At 49.0% G+C, this 16649-nt stretch overlaps 1 protein-coding gene across 1 annotated transcript in view; it reads right to left on the bottom strand.

The window, feature by feature from the left end:
• LOC140732863 (glutathione hydrolase 5 proenzyme-like) overlaps nucleotides 1-16649 on the bottom strand; it is a 128431-nt gene that overhangs the window by 97143 nt on the left and 14639 nt on the right. The window contains exon 2 of the mRNA XM_073055493.1: nucleotides 15980-16110. Within this exon, the coding sequence (XP_072911594.1) occupies nucleotides 15980-16110 (131 nt within the window). The remainder of the gene's footprint in view (nucleotides 1-15979; nucleotides 16111-16649) is intronic.

Genomic DNA, 16649 nt, shown 5'->3' on the forward strand with positions numbered 1-16649 from the left:
GCGTGTGTGATCTACTGAGAGAGACTGCGTGTGATCTACTGTGAGAGACGGTGTGATCTACTGTGAGAGAGATGCTGCGTGATCTACTGTGTGAAACGGTGTGTGATTTACTGTGAGAGAGACTGTGTGTGATCTACTGAGAGAGACTGCGTGTGATCTACTGTGAGAGACAGTGTGTGATCTACTGTGAGAGACAGTGTGTGATCTACTGTGAGAGACGGTGTGTGATCTACTGTGAGAGACGGTGTGTGATCTACTGTGAGAGAGACGGTGTGTGATCTACTGTTAGAGAGATGGTGTGTGATCTACTGTGAGAGAGACGGTGTGTGATCTACTGTGAGAGAGACGGTGTGTGATTTACTGTGAGAGAGACGGTGTGTGATCTACTGTGAGAGACGGTGTGTGATCTACTGTGAGATATGGTGTGTGATCTACTGTGAGAGAGACGGTGTGTGATCTACAGAGAGAGACGGTGTGTGATCTACTGTGAGAGACGGTGTGTGATCTACTGTGAGAGAGACGGTGTGTGATCTACTGTGAGATATGGTGTGTGATCTACTGTGAGAGAGACGGTGTGTGATCTACTGTGAGAGAGACGGTGTGTGATCTACTGTGAGAGAGACGGTGTGTGATCTACTGTGAGAGAGACGGTGTGTGATCTACTGTGAGAGAGACGGTGTGTGATCTACTGTGAGAGAGACGGTGTGTGATCTACTGTGAGAGAGACGGTGTGTGATCTACTGTGAGAGAGACGGTGTGTGATCCACTGTGAGAGAGATGGTGTGTGATCTACTGTGAGAGAGACGGTGTGTGATCTACTGTGAGAGAGATGGTGTGTGATCTACTGTGAGAGAGACGGTGTGTGATCTACTGTGAGAGACGGTGTGTGATCTACTGTGAGATACGGTGTGTGATCTACTGTGAGAAACGGTGTGTGATCTACTGTGAGATACGGTCTGTGATCTACTGTGAGAGACGGTGTGTGATCTACTGTGAGAGACGGTGTGTGATCTACTGTGAGAGAGACGGTGTGTGATCTACTGTGAGAGAGGGTCTGTGATCTACTGTGAGAGAGATGGTGTGTGATCTACTGTGAGAGACGGTCTGTGATCTACTGTGAGAGAGACTGTGTGTGATCTACTGTGAGAGACGGTCTGTAATCTACTGTGAGAAAGGCTGTGTGAGATCTACTTGAGACGATGTGTGATCTACTGTGAGAGACGGTGTGTGATCTACTGTGAGATATGGTGTGTGATCTAGTGTGATGACGGTGTGTGATCTACTGTGAGAGACGGTGCGTGATCTACTGTGAGAGACGGTGTGTGATCTACTGTGAGATACGGTCTGTGATCTACTGTGAGATACGGTCTGTGATCTACTGTGAGAGACGGTCTGTGATCTACTGTGAGAGACGGTGTGTGATCTACTGTGAGATACGGTGTGTGATCTACTGTGAGAAACGGTGTGTGATCTACTGTGAGATACGGTCTGTGATCTACTGTGAGAGACGGTGTGTGATCTACTGTGAGAGACGGTGTGTGATCTACTGTGAGAGAGACGGTGTGTGATCTACTGTGAGAGAGGGTCTGTGATCTACTGTGAGAGAGATGGTGTGTGATCTACTGTGAGAGACGGTCTGTGATCTACTGTGAGAGAGACTGTGTGTGATCTACTGTGAGAGACGGTCTGTAATCTACTGTGAGAAAGGCTGTGTGAGATCTACTTGAGACGATGTGTGATCTACTGTGAGAGACGGTGTGTGATCTACTGTGAGATATGGTGTGTGATCTAGTGTGATGACGGTGTGTGATCTACTGTGAGAGACGGTGCGTGATCTACTGTGAGAGACGGTGTGTGATCTACTGTGAGATACGGTCTGTGATCTACTGTGAGATACGGTCTGTGATCTACTGTGAGAGACGGTCTGTGATCTACTGTGAGAGACGGTGTGTGATCTACTGTGAGAGACGGTGTGTGATCTACTGTGAGAGAGACGGTGTGTGATCTACTGTGAGAGAGATGGTGTGTGATCTACTGTGAGAGACGGTCTGTGATCTACTGTGAGAGAGACTGTGTGTGATCTACTGTGAGAGACGGTCTGTGATCTACTGTGAGAGAGACGGTGTGTGATCTACTGTGAGAGACGGTGTGTGATCTACTGTGAGAGACGGTGTGTGATCTACTGTGAGAGACGGTGTGTGATCTGTGAGAGACGGTGTGTGATCTACTGTGAGATATGGTGTGTGATCTACTGTGAGAGAGACGGTGTGTGATCTACAGAGAGAGACGGTGTGTGATCTACTGTGAGAGACGGTGTGTGATCTACTGTGAGAGACGGTGTGTGATCTACTGTGAGATATGGTGTGTGATCTACTGTGAGAGAGACGGTGTGTGATCTACTGTGAGAGAGATGGTGTGTGGTCTACTGTGAGAGAGACGGAGTGTGATCTACTGTGAGAGAGATGGTGTGTGATCTACTGTGAGAGACGGTGTGTGATCTACTGTGAGATATGGTGTGTGATCTACTGTGAGAGACGGTGTGTGATCTACTGTGAGAGACGGTGTGTGATCAACTGTGAGATACGGTGTGTGATCTACTGTGAGAGACGGTGTGTGATCTACTGTGAGAGACGGTGTGTGATCAACTGTGAGATACGGTGTGTGATCTACTGTGAGAGACGGTGTGTGATCTACTGTGAGAGACGGTGTGTGATCTACTGTGAGAGAGACGGCGTGTGATCTACTGTGAGAGAGACGGTCTGTGATCTACTGTGAGTGACGGTGTGTGATCTACTGTGGGAGATGGTGTGTGTGATCTACTGTGAGATATGGTGAGTGTGATCTACTGTGGGAGATGGTGTGTGATCTACTGTGGGAGATGGTGTGTGATCTACTGTGAGAGAGACGGTCTGTGATCCACTCTGAGATACGGTCTGTGATCTACTGTGAGAGATGGTGTGTGATCTACTGTGAGATATGGTCTGTGATCTACTGTGAGAGACGGTGTGTGATCTACGGTGAGATATGGTCTGTGATCTACTGTGAGAGACGGTGTGTGATCTACTGTGAGAGACGGTGTGTGATCTACTGTGAGAGACGGTCTGTGTGATCTACTGTGAGAGACGGTCTGTGATCCACTGTGAGAGAGACTGTGTGTGATCTACTGTGAGAGAGACGGTGTGTGATCTACTGTGAGAGAGACGGTGTGTGATCTACTGTGAGAGAGACGGTGTGTGATCTACTGTGAGATACGGTGTGTGTGATCTACTGAGAGACTGCGTGTGATCTACTGAGAGAGACTGCGCGTGATCTACTGAGAGAGACCTGTGTGTGATCTACTGTGAGAGAGACTGTGTGTGATCTACTGAGAGAGACTGCGCGTGATCTACTGTGTGATACGGTGTGTGATCTACTGTGAGAGAGACTGTGTGTGATCTACTGAGAGAGACTGCATGTGATCTACTGTGAGAGACTGCATGTGATCTACTGTGAGAGACGGTGTGATCTACTGTGAGAGAGACTGTGTGTGATCTACTGTGAGAGGCAGTGTGAGATCTACCGTGAGAGTCAGTGTGTCATCTACTGTGAGCGAGACGGCGTGTGTGATCTACTGTGAGAGGCAGCGTGAGATCTACTTGAGACGGTGTGTGATCTACTGTGAGAGACGGTGTGTGTGATCTACTGTGAGAGACGGTGTGTGATCTACTGTGAGAGACGGTGTGTGATTTACTGTGAGAGAGGGTCTGTGATCTACTGTGAGAGAGATGGTGTGTGATCTACTGTGAGAGACGGTCTGTGATCTACTGTGAGAGACTGTGTGTGATCTACTGTGAGAAAGGCTGTGTGTGATCTACTGTGAGAAAGGCTGTGTGAGATCTACTTGAGACGGTGTGTGATCTACTGTGAGAGAGACGGTGTGTGATCTACTGTGAGAGACGGTGTGTGATCTACTGTGAGAGACGGTGTGTGATCTACTTGAGACGGTGTGTGATCTACTGTGAGAGACGGTGTGTGATCTACTGTGAGAGACGGTGTGTGATCTAGTGTGAGAGACGGTGTGTGATCTACTGTGAGAGACGGTGTGTGATCTACTGTGAGAAACGGTGTGTGATCTACTGTGAGAAACGGTGTGTGATCTACTGTGAGATACGGTCTGTGATCTACTGTGAGAGACGGTGTGTGTTCTACTGTGAGAGACGGTCTGTGTGATCTACTGTGAGAGACGGTGTGTGATCTACTGTGAGAGAGACGGTGTGTGATCTACTGTGAGAGAGGGTCTGTGATCTACTGTGAGAGAGATGGTGTGTGATCTACTGTGAGAGACGGTCTGTGATCTACTGTGAGAGAGACTGTGTGTGATCTACTGTGAGATATGGTCTGTGATCTACTGTGAGAGACAATGTTTGATCCACTGTGAGTTACGGTCTGTGATCTACTGTGAGAGACGGTGTGTGATCTACTGTGAGAGACGGTCTGTGTGATCTACTGTGAGAGACTGTGTGTGTGATCTACTGTGAGAGACGGTGTGTGATCTACTGTGAGAGACGGTGTGTGATCTACTGTGAGATATGGTCTGTGATCTACTGTGAGAGACGGTGTGTGATCTACTGTGAGATATGGTCTGTGATCCACTGTGAGAGAGACGGTGTGTGATCTACTGTGAGAGAGACGGTGTGTGATCTACTGTGAGAGACGGTGTGTGATCTACTGTGAGAGAGACGGTGTGTGATCTACTGTGACAGATGGTGTGTGTGATCTACTGTGAGAGACGGTGTGTGTGATCTACTGTGAGAGACAGTGTGTGTGACCTACTGTGAGAGATCCTGTGTGATCCACTCTGAGATACAGTCTGTGATCTACTGTGAGAGATGGTGTGTGATCTACTGTGAGAGACGGTGTGTGATCTACTGTGAGATATGGCCTGTGATCTACTGTGAGAGACGGTGTGTGATCTACTGTGAGATATGGTGTGTGATCTACTGTGAGAGAGACGGTGTGTGATCTACTGTGAGATATGGTGTGTGATCTACTGTGAGAGACGGTGTGTGATCTACTGTGAGAGACGGTGTGTGATCTACTGTGAGAGAGACGGCGTGTGATCTACTGTGAGCGAGACGGTCTGTGATCTACTGTGAGAGACGGTGTGTGATCTACTGTGGGAGATGGTGTGTGTGATCTACTGTGAGATATGGTGTGTGTGATCTACTGTGGGAGATGGTGTGTGATCTACTGTGAGAAAGGCTGTGTGTGATCTACTGTGAGAAAGGCTGTGTGAGATCTACTGTGAGAGACAGTGTGAGATCTACTGTGAGAGTCAGTGTGTGATCTACTGTGAGAGACATTGTGTGATCTACTGTGAGAGACAATGTTTGAACTACAGAGAGAGACGGTGTGTGATCTACTGTGAGAGACGGTGTGTGATCCACTGTGAGTTACGGTCTGTGATCCACTGTGAGAGAGACTGTGTGTGATCCACTGTGAGAGAGACGGTGTGTGATCTACTGTGAGAGAGACGGTGTGTGATCTACTGTGAGAGAGACGGTGTGTGATCTACTGTGAGAGAGACGGTGTGTGATCTACTGTGAGATACGGTGTGTGATCTACTGAGAGACTGCGTGTGATCTACTGAGAGAGACTGCGCGTGATCTACTGAGAGAGACCTGCGTGTGATCTACTGTGAGAGAGACTGTGTGTGATCTACTGTGAGAGACGGTGTGATCTACTGTGAGAGAAATGGTGCGTGATCTACTGTGTGATACGGTGTGTGATCTACTGTGAGAGAGACTGTGTGTGATCTACTGAGAGAGACTGCATGTGATCTACTGTGAGAGACGGTGTGATCTACTGTGAGAGAGACTGTGTGTGATCTACTGTGAGAGGCAGTGAGATCTACAGCGAGAGTCAGTGTGTCATCTACTGTGAGCGAGACGGCGTGTGTGATCTACTGTGAGAGGCAGCGTGAGATCTACTTGAGACGGTGTGTGATCTACTGTGAGAGACGGTGTGTGTGATCTACTGTGAGAGACGGTGTGTGTGATCTACTGTGAGAGACGGCGTGTGATCTACTGTGAGAGAGGGTCTGTGATCTACTGTGAGTGAGATGGTGTGTGATCTACTGTGAGAGACGGTCTGTGATCTACTGTGAGAGACTGTGTGTGATCTACAGTGAGAAAGGCTGTGTGTGATCTACTGTGAGAAAGGCTGTGTGTGATCTACTGTGAGAAAGGCTGTGTGTGATCTACTGTGAGAAAGGCTGTGTGAGATCTACTTGAGACGGTGTGTGATCTACTGTGAGAGACGGTGTGTGATCTACTGTGAGAGAGACGGTGTGTGATCTACTGTGAGAGACGGTGTGTGATCTACTGTGAGAGACGGTGTGTGATCTACTTGAGACAGTGTGTGATCTACTGTGAGAGACGGTGTGTGATCTACTGTGAGAGAGACGGTGTGTGATCTACTGTGAGAGATGGTGTGTGTGATCTACTGTGAGAGAGACGGTGTGTGTGATCTACTGTGAGAGATCCTGTGTGACCTACTGTGAGAGATCCTTTGTGATCCACTCTGAGATACAGTCTGTGATGTACTGTGAGAGACGGTGTGTGTGATCTACTGTGAGAGACGGTGTGTGTGACCTACTGTGAGAGATCCTGTGTGATCCACTCTGAGATACAGTCTGTGATCAACTGTGAGAGATGGTGTGTGATCTACTGTGAGAGACGGTGTGTGATCTACTGTGAGAGACTGTGTGTGATCTACTGTGAGATATGGCCTGTGATCTACTGTGAGAGACGGTGTGTGATCTACTGTGAGAGAGACGGTGTGTGATCTACTGTGAGATATGGTGTGTGATCTACTGTGAGAGACGGTGTGTGATCTACTGTGAGAGACGGTGTGTGATCAACTGTGAGATACGGTGTGTGATCTACTGTGAGAGATGGTGTGTGATCTACTGTGAGAGACGGTGTGTGATCTACTGTGAGAGAGACGGCGTGTGATCTACTGTGAGAGAGACGGTCTGTGATCTACTGTGAGAGACGGTGTGTGATCTACTGTGGGAGATGGTGTGTGTGATCTACTGTGAGATATGGTGTGTGTGATCTACTGTGGGAGATGGTGTGTGATCTACTGTGAGAGATGGTGTTTGATCTACTGTGAGAAAGGCTGTGTGTGATCTACTGTGAGAAAGGCTGTGTGTGATCTACTGTGAGAGACAGTGTGAGATCTACTGTGAGAGTCAGTGTGTGATCTACTGTGAGAGACATTGTGTGATCTACTGTGAGAGACAATGTTTGAACTACAGAGAGAGACGGTGTGTGATCTACTGTGAGAGACGTTGTGTGATCCACTGTGAGTTACGGTCTGTGATCCACTGTGAGAGAGACTGTGTGTGATCCACTGTGAGAGAGACGGTGTGTGATCTACTGTGAGAGAGACGGTGTGTGATCTACTGTGAGAGAGACGGTGTGTGATCTACTGTGAGATACGGTGTGTGATCTACTGAGAGACTGCGTGTGATCTACTGAGAGAGACTGCGCGTGATCTACTGTGAGAGACGGTGTGATCTACTGAGAGAGAGATGGTGCGTGATCTACTGTGTGATACGGTGTGTGATCTACTGTGAGAGAGACTGTGTGTGATCTACTGAGAGAGAGACTGTGTGTGATCTACTGAGAGAGACTGCATGTGATCTACTGTGAGAGACGGTGTGATCTACTGTGAGAGAGACTGTGTGTGATCTACTGTGAGAGAGACTGTGTGTGATCTACTGTGAGAGGCAGTGTGAGATCTACCGTGAGAGACGGTGTGTGATCTACTGTGAGAGACGGTGTGTGTGATCTACTGTGAGATACGGTGTGTGATCTACTGTGAGAGACGGTGTGTGATCTACTGTGAGAGAGACGGTGTGTGATCTACTGTGAGAGAGGGTCTGTGATCTACTGTGAGAGAGATGGTGTGTGATCTACTGTGAGAGACGGTCTGTGACCTACTGTGAGAGAGACTGTGTGTGATCTACTGTGAGAGACGGTCTGTGATCTACTGTGAGAGAGACGGTGTGTGATCTACTGTGAGAGACGGTGTGTGATCTACTGTGAGAGATGGTGTGTGATCTACTGTGAGAGACGTGTGTGATCTACTGTGAGAGAGACGGTGTGTGATCTACTGTGAGAGAGATGGTGTGTGATCTACTGTGAGAGAGACGGTGTGTGATCTACAGAGAGACGGTGTGTGATCTTCTGTGAGAGAGACGGTGTGTGATCTTCTGTGAGAGAGACGGTGTGTGATCTTCTGTGAGAGAGACGGTGTGTGATCTACTGTGAGAGAGACGGTGTGCGATCTACTGTGAGAGAGACGGTGTGTGATCTACTGTGAGAGACGGTCTGTGTGATCTACTGTGAGAGAGACGGTGTGTGATCTACTGTGAGAGACAGTGTGTGATCTACTGTGAGAGAGACGGTGTGTGATCTACTGTGAGAGAGATGGTGTGTGGTCTACTGTGAGAGAGACGGAGTGTGATCTACTGTGAGAGAGATGGTGTGTGATCTACTGTGAGAGACGGTGTGTGATCTACTGTGAGATATGGTGTGTGACCTACTGTGAGAGACGGTGTGTGATCTACTGTGAGAGACGGTGTGTGATCTACTGTGAGATACGGTGTGTGATCTACTGTGAGAGACGGTGTGTGATCTACTGTGAGAGACGGTGTGTGATCTACTGTGAGAGAGACGGCGTGTGATCTACTGTGAGAGAGACGGTCTGTGATCTACTGTGAGAGACGGTGTGTGATCTACTGTGGGAGATGGTGTGTGTGATCTACTGTGAGATATGGTGTGTGATCTACTGTGGGAGATGGTGTGTGATCAACTGTGAGAGAGACGGTCTGTGATCCACTCTGAGATACGGTCTGTGATCTACTGTGAGAGATGGTGTGTGATCTACTGTGAGATATGTTCTGTGATCTACTGTGAGAGATGGTCTGTGATCTACTGTGAGAGACAATGTTTGATCCACTGTGAGTTACTGTCTGTGATCTACTGTGAGAGACGGTGTGTGATCTACTGTGAGAGACGGTCTGTGTGATCTACTGTGAGAGACGGTCTGTGATCTACTGTGAGAGAGACTGTGTGTGATCTACTGTGAGAGAGACAGTGTGTGATCTACTGTGAGAGAGACGGTGTGTGATCTACTGTGAGAGAGACGGTGTGTGATCTACTGTGAGAGAGACGGTGTGTGATCTACTGTGAGATACGGTGTGTGATCTACTGAGAGACTGCGTGTGATCTACTGAGAGAGACTGCGCGTGATCTACTGAGAGAGACCTGCGTGTGATCTACTGTGAGAGAGACTGTGTGTGATCTACTGAGAGAGACTGCGCGTGATCTACTGTGTGATACGGTGTGTGATCTACTGTGAGAGAGACTGTGTGTGATCTACTGAGAGAGACTGCATGTGATCTACTGTGAGAGACGGTGTGATCTACTGTGAGAGAGACTGTGTGTGATCTACTGTGAGAAAGGCTGTGTGTGATCTACTGTGAGAAAGGCTGTGTGAGATCTACTTGAGACGGTGTGTGATCTACTGTGAGATACGGTGTGTGATCTACTGAGAGACTGCGTGTGATCTACTGAGAGAGACTGCACGTGATCTACTGAGAGAGACCTGCGTGTGATCTACTGTGAGAGAGACTGTGTGTGATCTACTGAGAGAGACTGCGCGTGATCTACTGTGTGATACGGTGTGTGATCTACTGTGAGAGAGACTGTGTGTGATCTACTGAGAGAGACTGCATGTGATCTACTGTGAGAGACGGTGTGATCTACTGTGAGAGAGACTGTGTGAGATCTACTTGAGACGGTGTGTGATCTACTGTGAGAGACGGTGTGTGATCTACTGTGAGAGAGACGGTGTGTGATCTACTGTGAGAGACGGTGTGTGATCTACTGTGAGAGACGGCGTGTGATCTACTTGAGACGGTGTGTGATCTACTGTGAGAGACGGTGTGTGATCTACTGTGAGAGACGGTGTGTGATCTAGTGTGAGAGACGGTGTGTGATCTAGTGTGAGAGACGGTGTGTGATCTACTGTGAGAAACGGTGTGTGATCTACTGTGAGAGACGGTGTGTGATCTACTGTGAGAGACGGTGTGTGATCTACTGTGAGAGACGGTGTGTGATCTACTGTGAGAGACTGTGTGTGATCTACTGTGAGAGAGACGGTGTGTGATCTACTGTGAGAGAGGGTCTGTGATCTACTGTGAGAGAGATGGTGTGTGATCTACTGTGAGAGACGGTCTGTGATCTACTGTGAGAGAGACTGTGTGTGATCTACTGTGAGATACGGTCTGTGATCTACTGTGAGAGACAATGTTTGATCCACTGTGAGTTACGGTCTGTGATCTACTGTGAGAGACGGTGTGTGATCTACTGTGAGAGACGGTCTGTGTGATCTACTGTGAGAGACGGTGTGTGTGATCTACTGTGAGAGACGGTGTGTGTGATCTACTGTGAGAGACGGTGTGTGATCTACTGTGAGATATGGTCTGTGATCTACTGTGAGAGACGGTGTGTGATCTACTGTGAGATATGGTCTGTGATCCACTCTGAGAGAGACGGTGTGTGATCTACTGTGAGAGAGACGGTGTGTGATCTACTGTGAGAGACGGTGTGTGATCTACTGTGAGAGAGACGGTGTGTGATCTACTGTGAGAGATGGTGTGTGTGATCTACTGTGAGAGACGGTGTGTGATCTACTGTGAGAGTCGGTGTGTGATCTACTGTGAGAGAGGGTCTGTGATCTACTGTGAGAGAGATGGTGTGTGATCTACTGTGAGAGACGGTCTGTGATCTACTGTGAGAGACTGTGTGTGATCTACAGTGAGAAAGGCTGTGTGTGATCTACTGTGAGAAAGGCTGTGTGTGATCTACTGTGAGAAAGGCTGTGTGTGATCTACTGTGAGAAAGGCTGTGTGAGATCTACTTGAGACGGTGTGTGATCTACTGTGAGAGAGACGGTGTGTGATCTACTGTGAGAGACGGTGTGTGATCTACTGTGAGAGACGGTGTGTGATCTACTTGAGACGGTGTGTGATCTACTGTGAGAGACGGTGTGTGATCTACTGTGAGAGATGGTGTGTGTGATCTACTGTGAGAGATGGTGTGTGTGATCTACTGTGAGAGAGACGGTGTGTGTGATCTACTGTGAGAGATCCTGTGTGACCTACTGTGAGAGATCCTGTGTGATCCACTCTGAGATACAGTCTGTGGTCTACTGTGAGAGACGGTGTGTGTGATCTACTGTGAGAGACGGTATGTGTGATCTACTGTGAGAGACGGTGTGTGTGACCTACTGTGAGAGAGACTGTGTGTGATCTACTGTGAGATACGGTCTGTGATCTACTGTGAGAGACAATGTTTGATCCACTGTGAGTTACGGTCTGTGATCTACTGTGAGAGACGGTGTGTGATCTACTGTGAGAGACGGTCTGTGTGATCTACTGTGAGAGACGGTGTGTGTGATCTACTGTGAGAGACGGTGTGTGTGATCTACTGTGAGAGACGGTGTGTGATCTACTGTGAGAGACGGTGTGTGATCAACTGTGAGATACGGTGTGTGATCTACTGTGAGAGACGGTGTGTGATCTACTGTGAGAGACGGTGTGTGATCTACTGTGAGAGAGACGGCGTGTGATCTACTGTGAGAGAGACGGTCTGTGATCTACTGTGAGAGACGGTGTGTGATCTACTGTGGGAGATGGTGTGTGTGTGATCTACTGTGAGATATGGTGTGTGTGATCTACTGTGGGAGATGGTGTGTGATCTACTGTGGGAGATGGTGTGTGATCTACTGTGAGAGAGACGGTCTGTGATCCACTCTGAGATACGGTCTGTGATCTACTGTGAGAGATGGTGTGTGATCTACTGTGAGATATGGTCTGTGATCTACTGTGAGAGACGGTGTGTGATCTACGGTGAGATATGGTCTGTGATCTACTGTGAGAGACGGTGTGTGATCTACTGTGAGAGACGGTGTGTGATCTACTGTGAGAGACGGTCTGTGTGATCTACTGTGAGAGACGGTCTGTGATCCACTGTGAGAGAGACTGTGTGTGATCCACTGTGAGAGAGACGGTGTGTGATCTACTGTGAGAGAGACGGTGTGTGATCTACTGTGAGAGAGACGGTGTGTGATCTACTGTGAGAGAGACGGTGTGTGATCTACTGTGAGATACGGTGTGTGATCTACTGAGAGACTGCGTGTGATCTACTGAGAGAGACTGCGCGTGATCTGAGAGAGACCTGCGTGTGATCTACTGTGAGAGAGACTGTGTGTGATCTACTGAGAGAGACTGCGTGTGATCTACTGTGAGAGACGGTGTGATCTACTGTGAGAGAGATGGTGCGTGATCTACTGTGTGATACAGTGTGTGATCTACTGTGAGAGAGACTGTATGTGATCTACTGAGAGAGAGACTGTGTGTGATCTACTGAGAGAGACTGCATGTGATCTACTGTGAGAGACGGTGTGATCTACTGTGAGAGAGACTGTGTGTGATCTACTGTGAGAGGCAGTGTGAGATCTACCGTGAGAGTCAGTGTGTCATCTACTGTGAGCGAGACGGCGTGTGTGATCTACTGTGAGAGGCAGCGTGAGATCTACTTGAGACGGTGTGTGATCTACTGTGAGAGACGGTGTGTGATCTACTGTGAGAGACGGTGTGTGTGATCTACTGTGAGAGACGGTGTGTGATCTACTGTGAGAGACGGTGTGTGATCTACTGTGAGAGACGGTGTGTGTGATCTACTGTGAGAGACGGTGTGAGATCTACTGTGAGATATGGTGTGTGATCTACTGTGAGAGAGACTGTGTGTGATCTACTGTGAGAGAGACGGTGTGTGATCTACAGAGAGAGACGGTGTGTGATCTTCTGTGAGAGAGACGGTGTGTGATCTTCTGTGAGAGAGACGGTGTGTGATCTTCTGTGAGAGAGACGGTGTGTGATCTACTGTGAGAGAGACGGTGTGCGATCTACTGTGAGAGAGACGGTGTGCGATCTACTGTGAGAGACGGTCTGTGTGATCTACTGTGAGAGAGACGGTGTGTGATCTACTGTGAGAGACAGTGTGTGATCTACTGTGAGAGAGACGGTGTGTGATCTACTGTGAGAGAGGGTCTGTGATCTACTGTGAGAGAGATGGTGTGTGATCTACTGTGAGAGACGGTCTGTGATCTACTGTGAGAGAGACTGTGTGTGATCTACTGTGAGAAACGGTGTGTGATCTACTGTGAGATACGGTCTGTGATCTACTGTGAGAGAGACGGTGTGTGATCTACTGTGAGATATGGTGTGTGATCTACTGTGAGAGAGACGGTGTGTGATCTACAGAGAGAGACGGTGTGTGATCTACAGAGAGAGACGGTGTGTGATCTACTGTGAGAGACGGTGTGTGATCTACTGTGAGAGACGGTGTGTGATCTACTGTGAGAGAGACGGTGTGTGATCTACTGTGAGAGAGACGGTGTGTGATCTACTGTGAGAGAGACGGTGTGTGATCTACTGTGAGAGACGGTGTGTTATCTACTGTGAGAGACGGTGTGTTATCTACTGTGAGATATGGCCTGTGATCTACTGTGAGAGACGGTGTGTGATCTACTGTGAGATATGGTCTGTGATCTACTGTGAGAGACGGTGTGTGATCTACGGTGAGATATGGTCTGTGATCTACTGTGAGAGACGGTGTGTGATCTACTGTGAGAGACGGCGTGTGATCTACTGTGAGAGACGGTGTGTGTGATCTACTGTGAGATACGGTGTGTGTGATCTACTGTGAGATACGGTGTGTGATCTACTGTGAGAGAGTCGGTGTGATCTACTGTGAGAGACGGTGTGTGATCTACTGTGAGGTATGGTGTGTGTGATCTACTGTGAGAGACGGTGTGTGTGATCTACTGTGAGATATGGTGTGTGATCTACTGTGAGAGACGGTGTGTGTGATCTACTGTGAGAGAAGGTGTGTGTGATCTACTGTGAGATACGGTGTGTGATCTACTGTGAGAGAGTCGGTGTGTGATCTACTGTGAGAGACGGTGTGTGATCTACTGTGAGGTATGGTGTGATCTACTGTGAGAGAGACGGTGTGTGTGATCTACTGTGAGAGACAGTGTGTGTGATCTACTGTGAGAGAGACGGTGTGTGATCTACTGTGAGAGACGGTGTGTGATCTACAGTGAGATATGGTGTGTGATCTACTGTGAGAGAGACGGTGTGTGTGATCTACTGTGAGAGACGGTGTGTGATCTACAGAGAGAGATGGTGTGTGATCTACTGTGAGAGATGGTGTGTGATCTACTGTGAGAGATGGTGTGTGATCTACTGAGAGATGGTGTGTGATCTACTGTGAGATACGGTGTGTGATCTACTGTGAGAGACGGTGTGTGATCTACTGTGAGAGACGGTGTGTGATCTACTGTGAGAGACGGTGTGTGATCTACTGTGAGATACGGTCTGTGATCTACTGTGAGAGATGGTGTGTGATCTACTGTGAGTTACTGTCTGTGATCTACTGTGAGATAGGGTGTGTGATCTACTGTGAGATACGGTGTGTGATCTACTGTGAGAGATGGTGTGTGATCTACTGTGAGATATGGTGTGTGATCTACTGTGAGATACGGTGTGTGATCTACTGTGAGAGACGGTGTGTGATCTACTGTGAGAGACGGTGTGTGATCTACTGCGAGAGATGGTGTGTGTGATCTACTGCGAGAGACGGTGTGTGATCTACTGTGAGAGAGACGGTGTGTGATCTACTGTGAGAGACGGTGTGTGATCTACTGTGAGAGACGGTGTGTGTCATCTACAGAGAGAGACGGTGTGTGATCTACTGTAAGAGATGGTGTGTGATCTACTGTGAGATACGGTCTGTGATCTAATGTGAGAGATGGTGTGTGATCTACTGTGAGAGACGGTGTGTGTGATCTACTGTGAGAGACGGTGTGTGATCTACTGTGAGAGACGGTTTGTGATCTACTGGGAGAGACGGTTTGTGATCTACTGTGAGAGAGACGGTGTGTGATCTACTGTGAGAGAGACGGTGTGTGATCTACTGTGAGAGAGACGGTGTGTGATCTACTGTGAGAGAGACGGTGTGTGATCTACTGTGAGAGACGGTGTGTATGATCTACTGTGAGAGACGGTGTGTGATCTACTGTGAGAGAGACGGTGTGTGATCTACTGTGAGAGAGATGGTGTGTGATCTACTGTGAGAGAGACGGTGTGTGATCTACTGTGAGAGACGGTGTGTGATCTGCTGTGAGATACGGTGTGTGATCTACTGTGAGATACGGTGTGTGATCTACATGCTCTGGGTACATACAGGCTGCAGGAGGACAAGGACACTAAGCCATTGCAGACCAATCCAATGAGGGTGTAGTTGAACTGACAGCGACCCACCCTCCACCCTCCACCCTCCCCTCTACTTGCCATAGTCCTTCATCCACGTGTTTCACTCTGTGTACATCCTTGGGCAACATTTCATTATCTGATGAGGTTTTCGAATTTTTTGTTTGGTTGAAATCCAAACCCTGGAGTTTAGCACACAGCTGGAACCCATCCTGTCAACCCTCACTGCCAGTCCTTCCCCTTTCTTCCTCCCCAGGGTTTGACCAATTTCTGCTTAAAATAACTGAGAAACTTGCAACTCACCAGAATCACACACAGTAACAGGATAGTAACACACGGGGGAGTCCAGAGCAGCCATAAGCACAATCCCACTCCCCGACTACCCCCTCACCTGCAGTACCACGCCACCCATCCCCAGGGTCAGAGAGTTCTCAATCTTGGTGCAGCTGTGCTGGGGAGCGACATTACCATCAGAGGCCCCAAGCTGGAGCACATCTGTACTTCAGTCTAAACAGCAATTGGACAAGTGCCCTGTCCCAACCTCCCCTTTGCACAACACCCTTGGGCGAAGCTGATGTGAGTCACCTTTTGTTGCGTCATAAATGGTGTAGATGGATCCTCCACCGATGCCCAGACTCTGTGGGTGGACCAGGGAACTACACAGCAGAGTCGCGATCGCTGCATCCACGGCAGACCCACCTTTCCGCAGGATGTCCCTGCAAAGCAACCCACACATCAGGGTCACAAATATTTCTGTCCCCAGTACCCCACCTCCCCCAGACAGGGGCAATACCCTTCCCTGTCCCCAGTCTCCCCCAGACAGGGGCAATACCCTTCCCCATCCCCAGTACCCCACCTCCCCCAGACAGGGGCAATACCCCCTCCCGTGTCCCCAGTACCCCACCTCCCCCAGACAGGGGCAATACCCCCTCCCGTGTCCCCAGTACCCCACCTCCCCCAGACAGGGGCAATACCCCCTCCCCTGTCCCCAATACCCCCACCTCCCTCATTCAGGGGCAATACAGTCCCGTGTCCCCAGTACCCCACCACCCTCAGACAGAGACAATACCCCTCCGTGTCCCCACCACCCCCACTCCCTCAGACAGGGACAATACCACTCCGTGTCCCCACCACCCCACTACCCCCACCTCCCTCAGAGAGGGGCAATACCCCCTCCCCTGTCCCCAGTACCCTTCCCTCTGCTCTAGTCCAATGTCTGAGCTGCCATAACCCCCCTCCTCCCACTTCCAGCTTT

This window comes from Hemitrygon akajei, chromosome 9 (assembly GCF_048418815.1).
Source record: "Hemitrygon akajei chromosome 9, sHemAka1.3, whole genome shotgun sequence".
Taxonomy (NCBI): Eukaryota; Metazoa; Chordata; class Chondrichthyes; order Myliobatiformes; family Dasyatidae; genus Hemitrygon; species Hemitrygon akajei.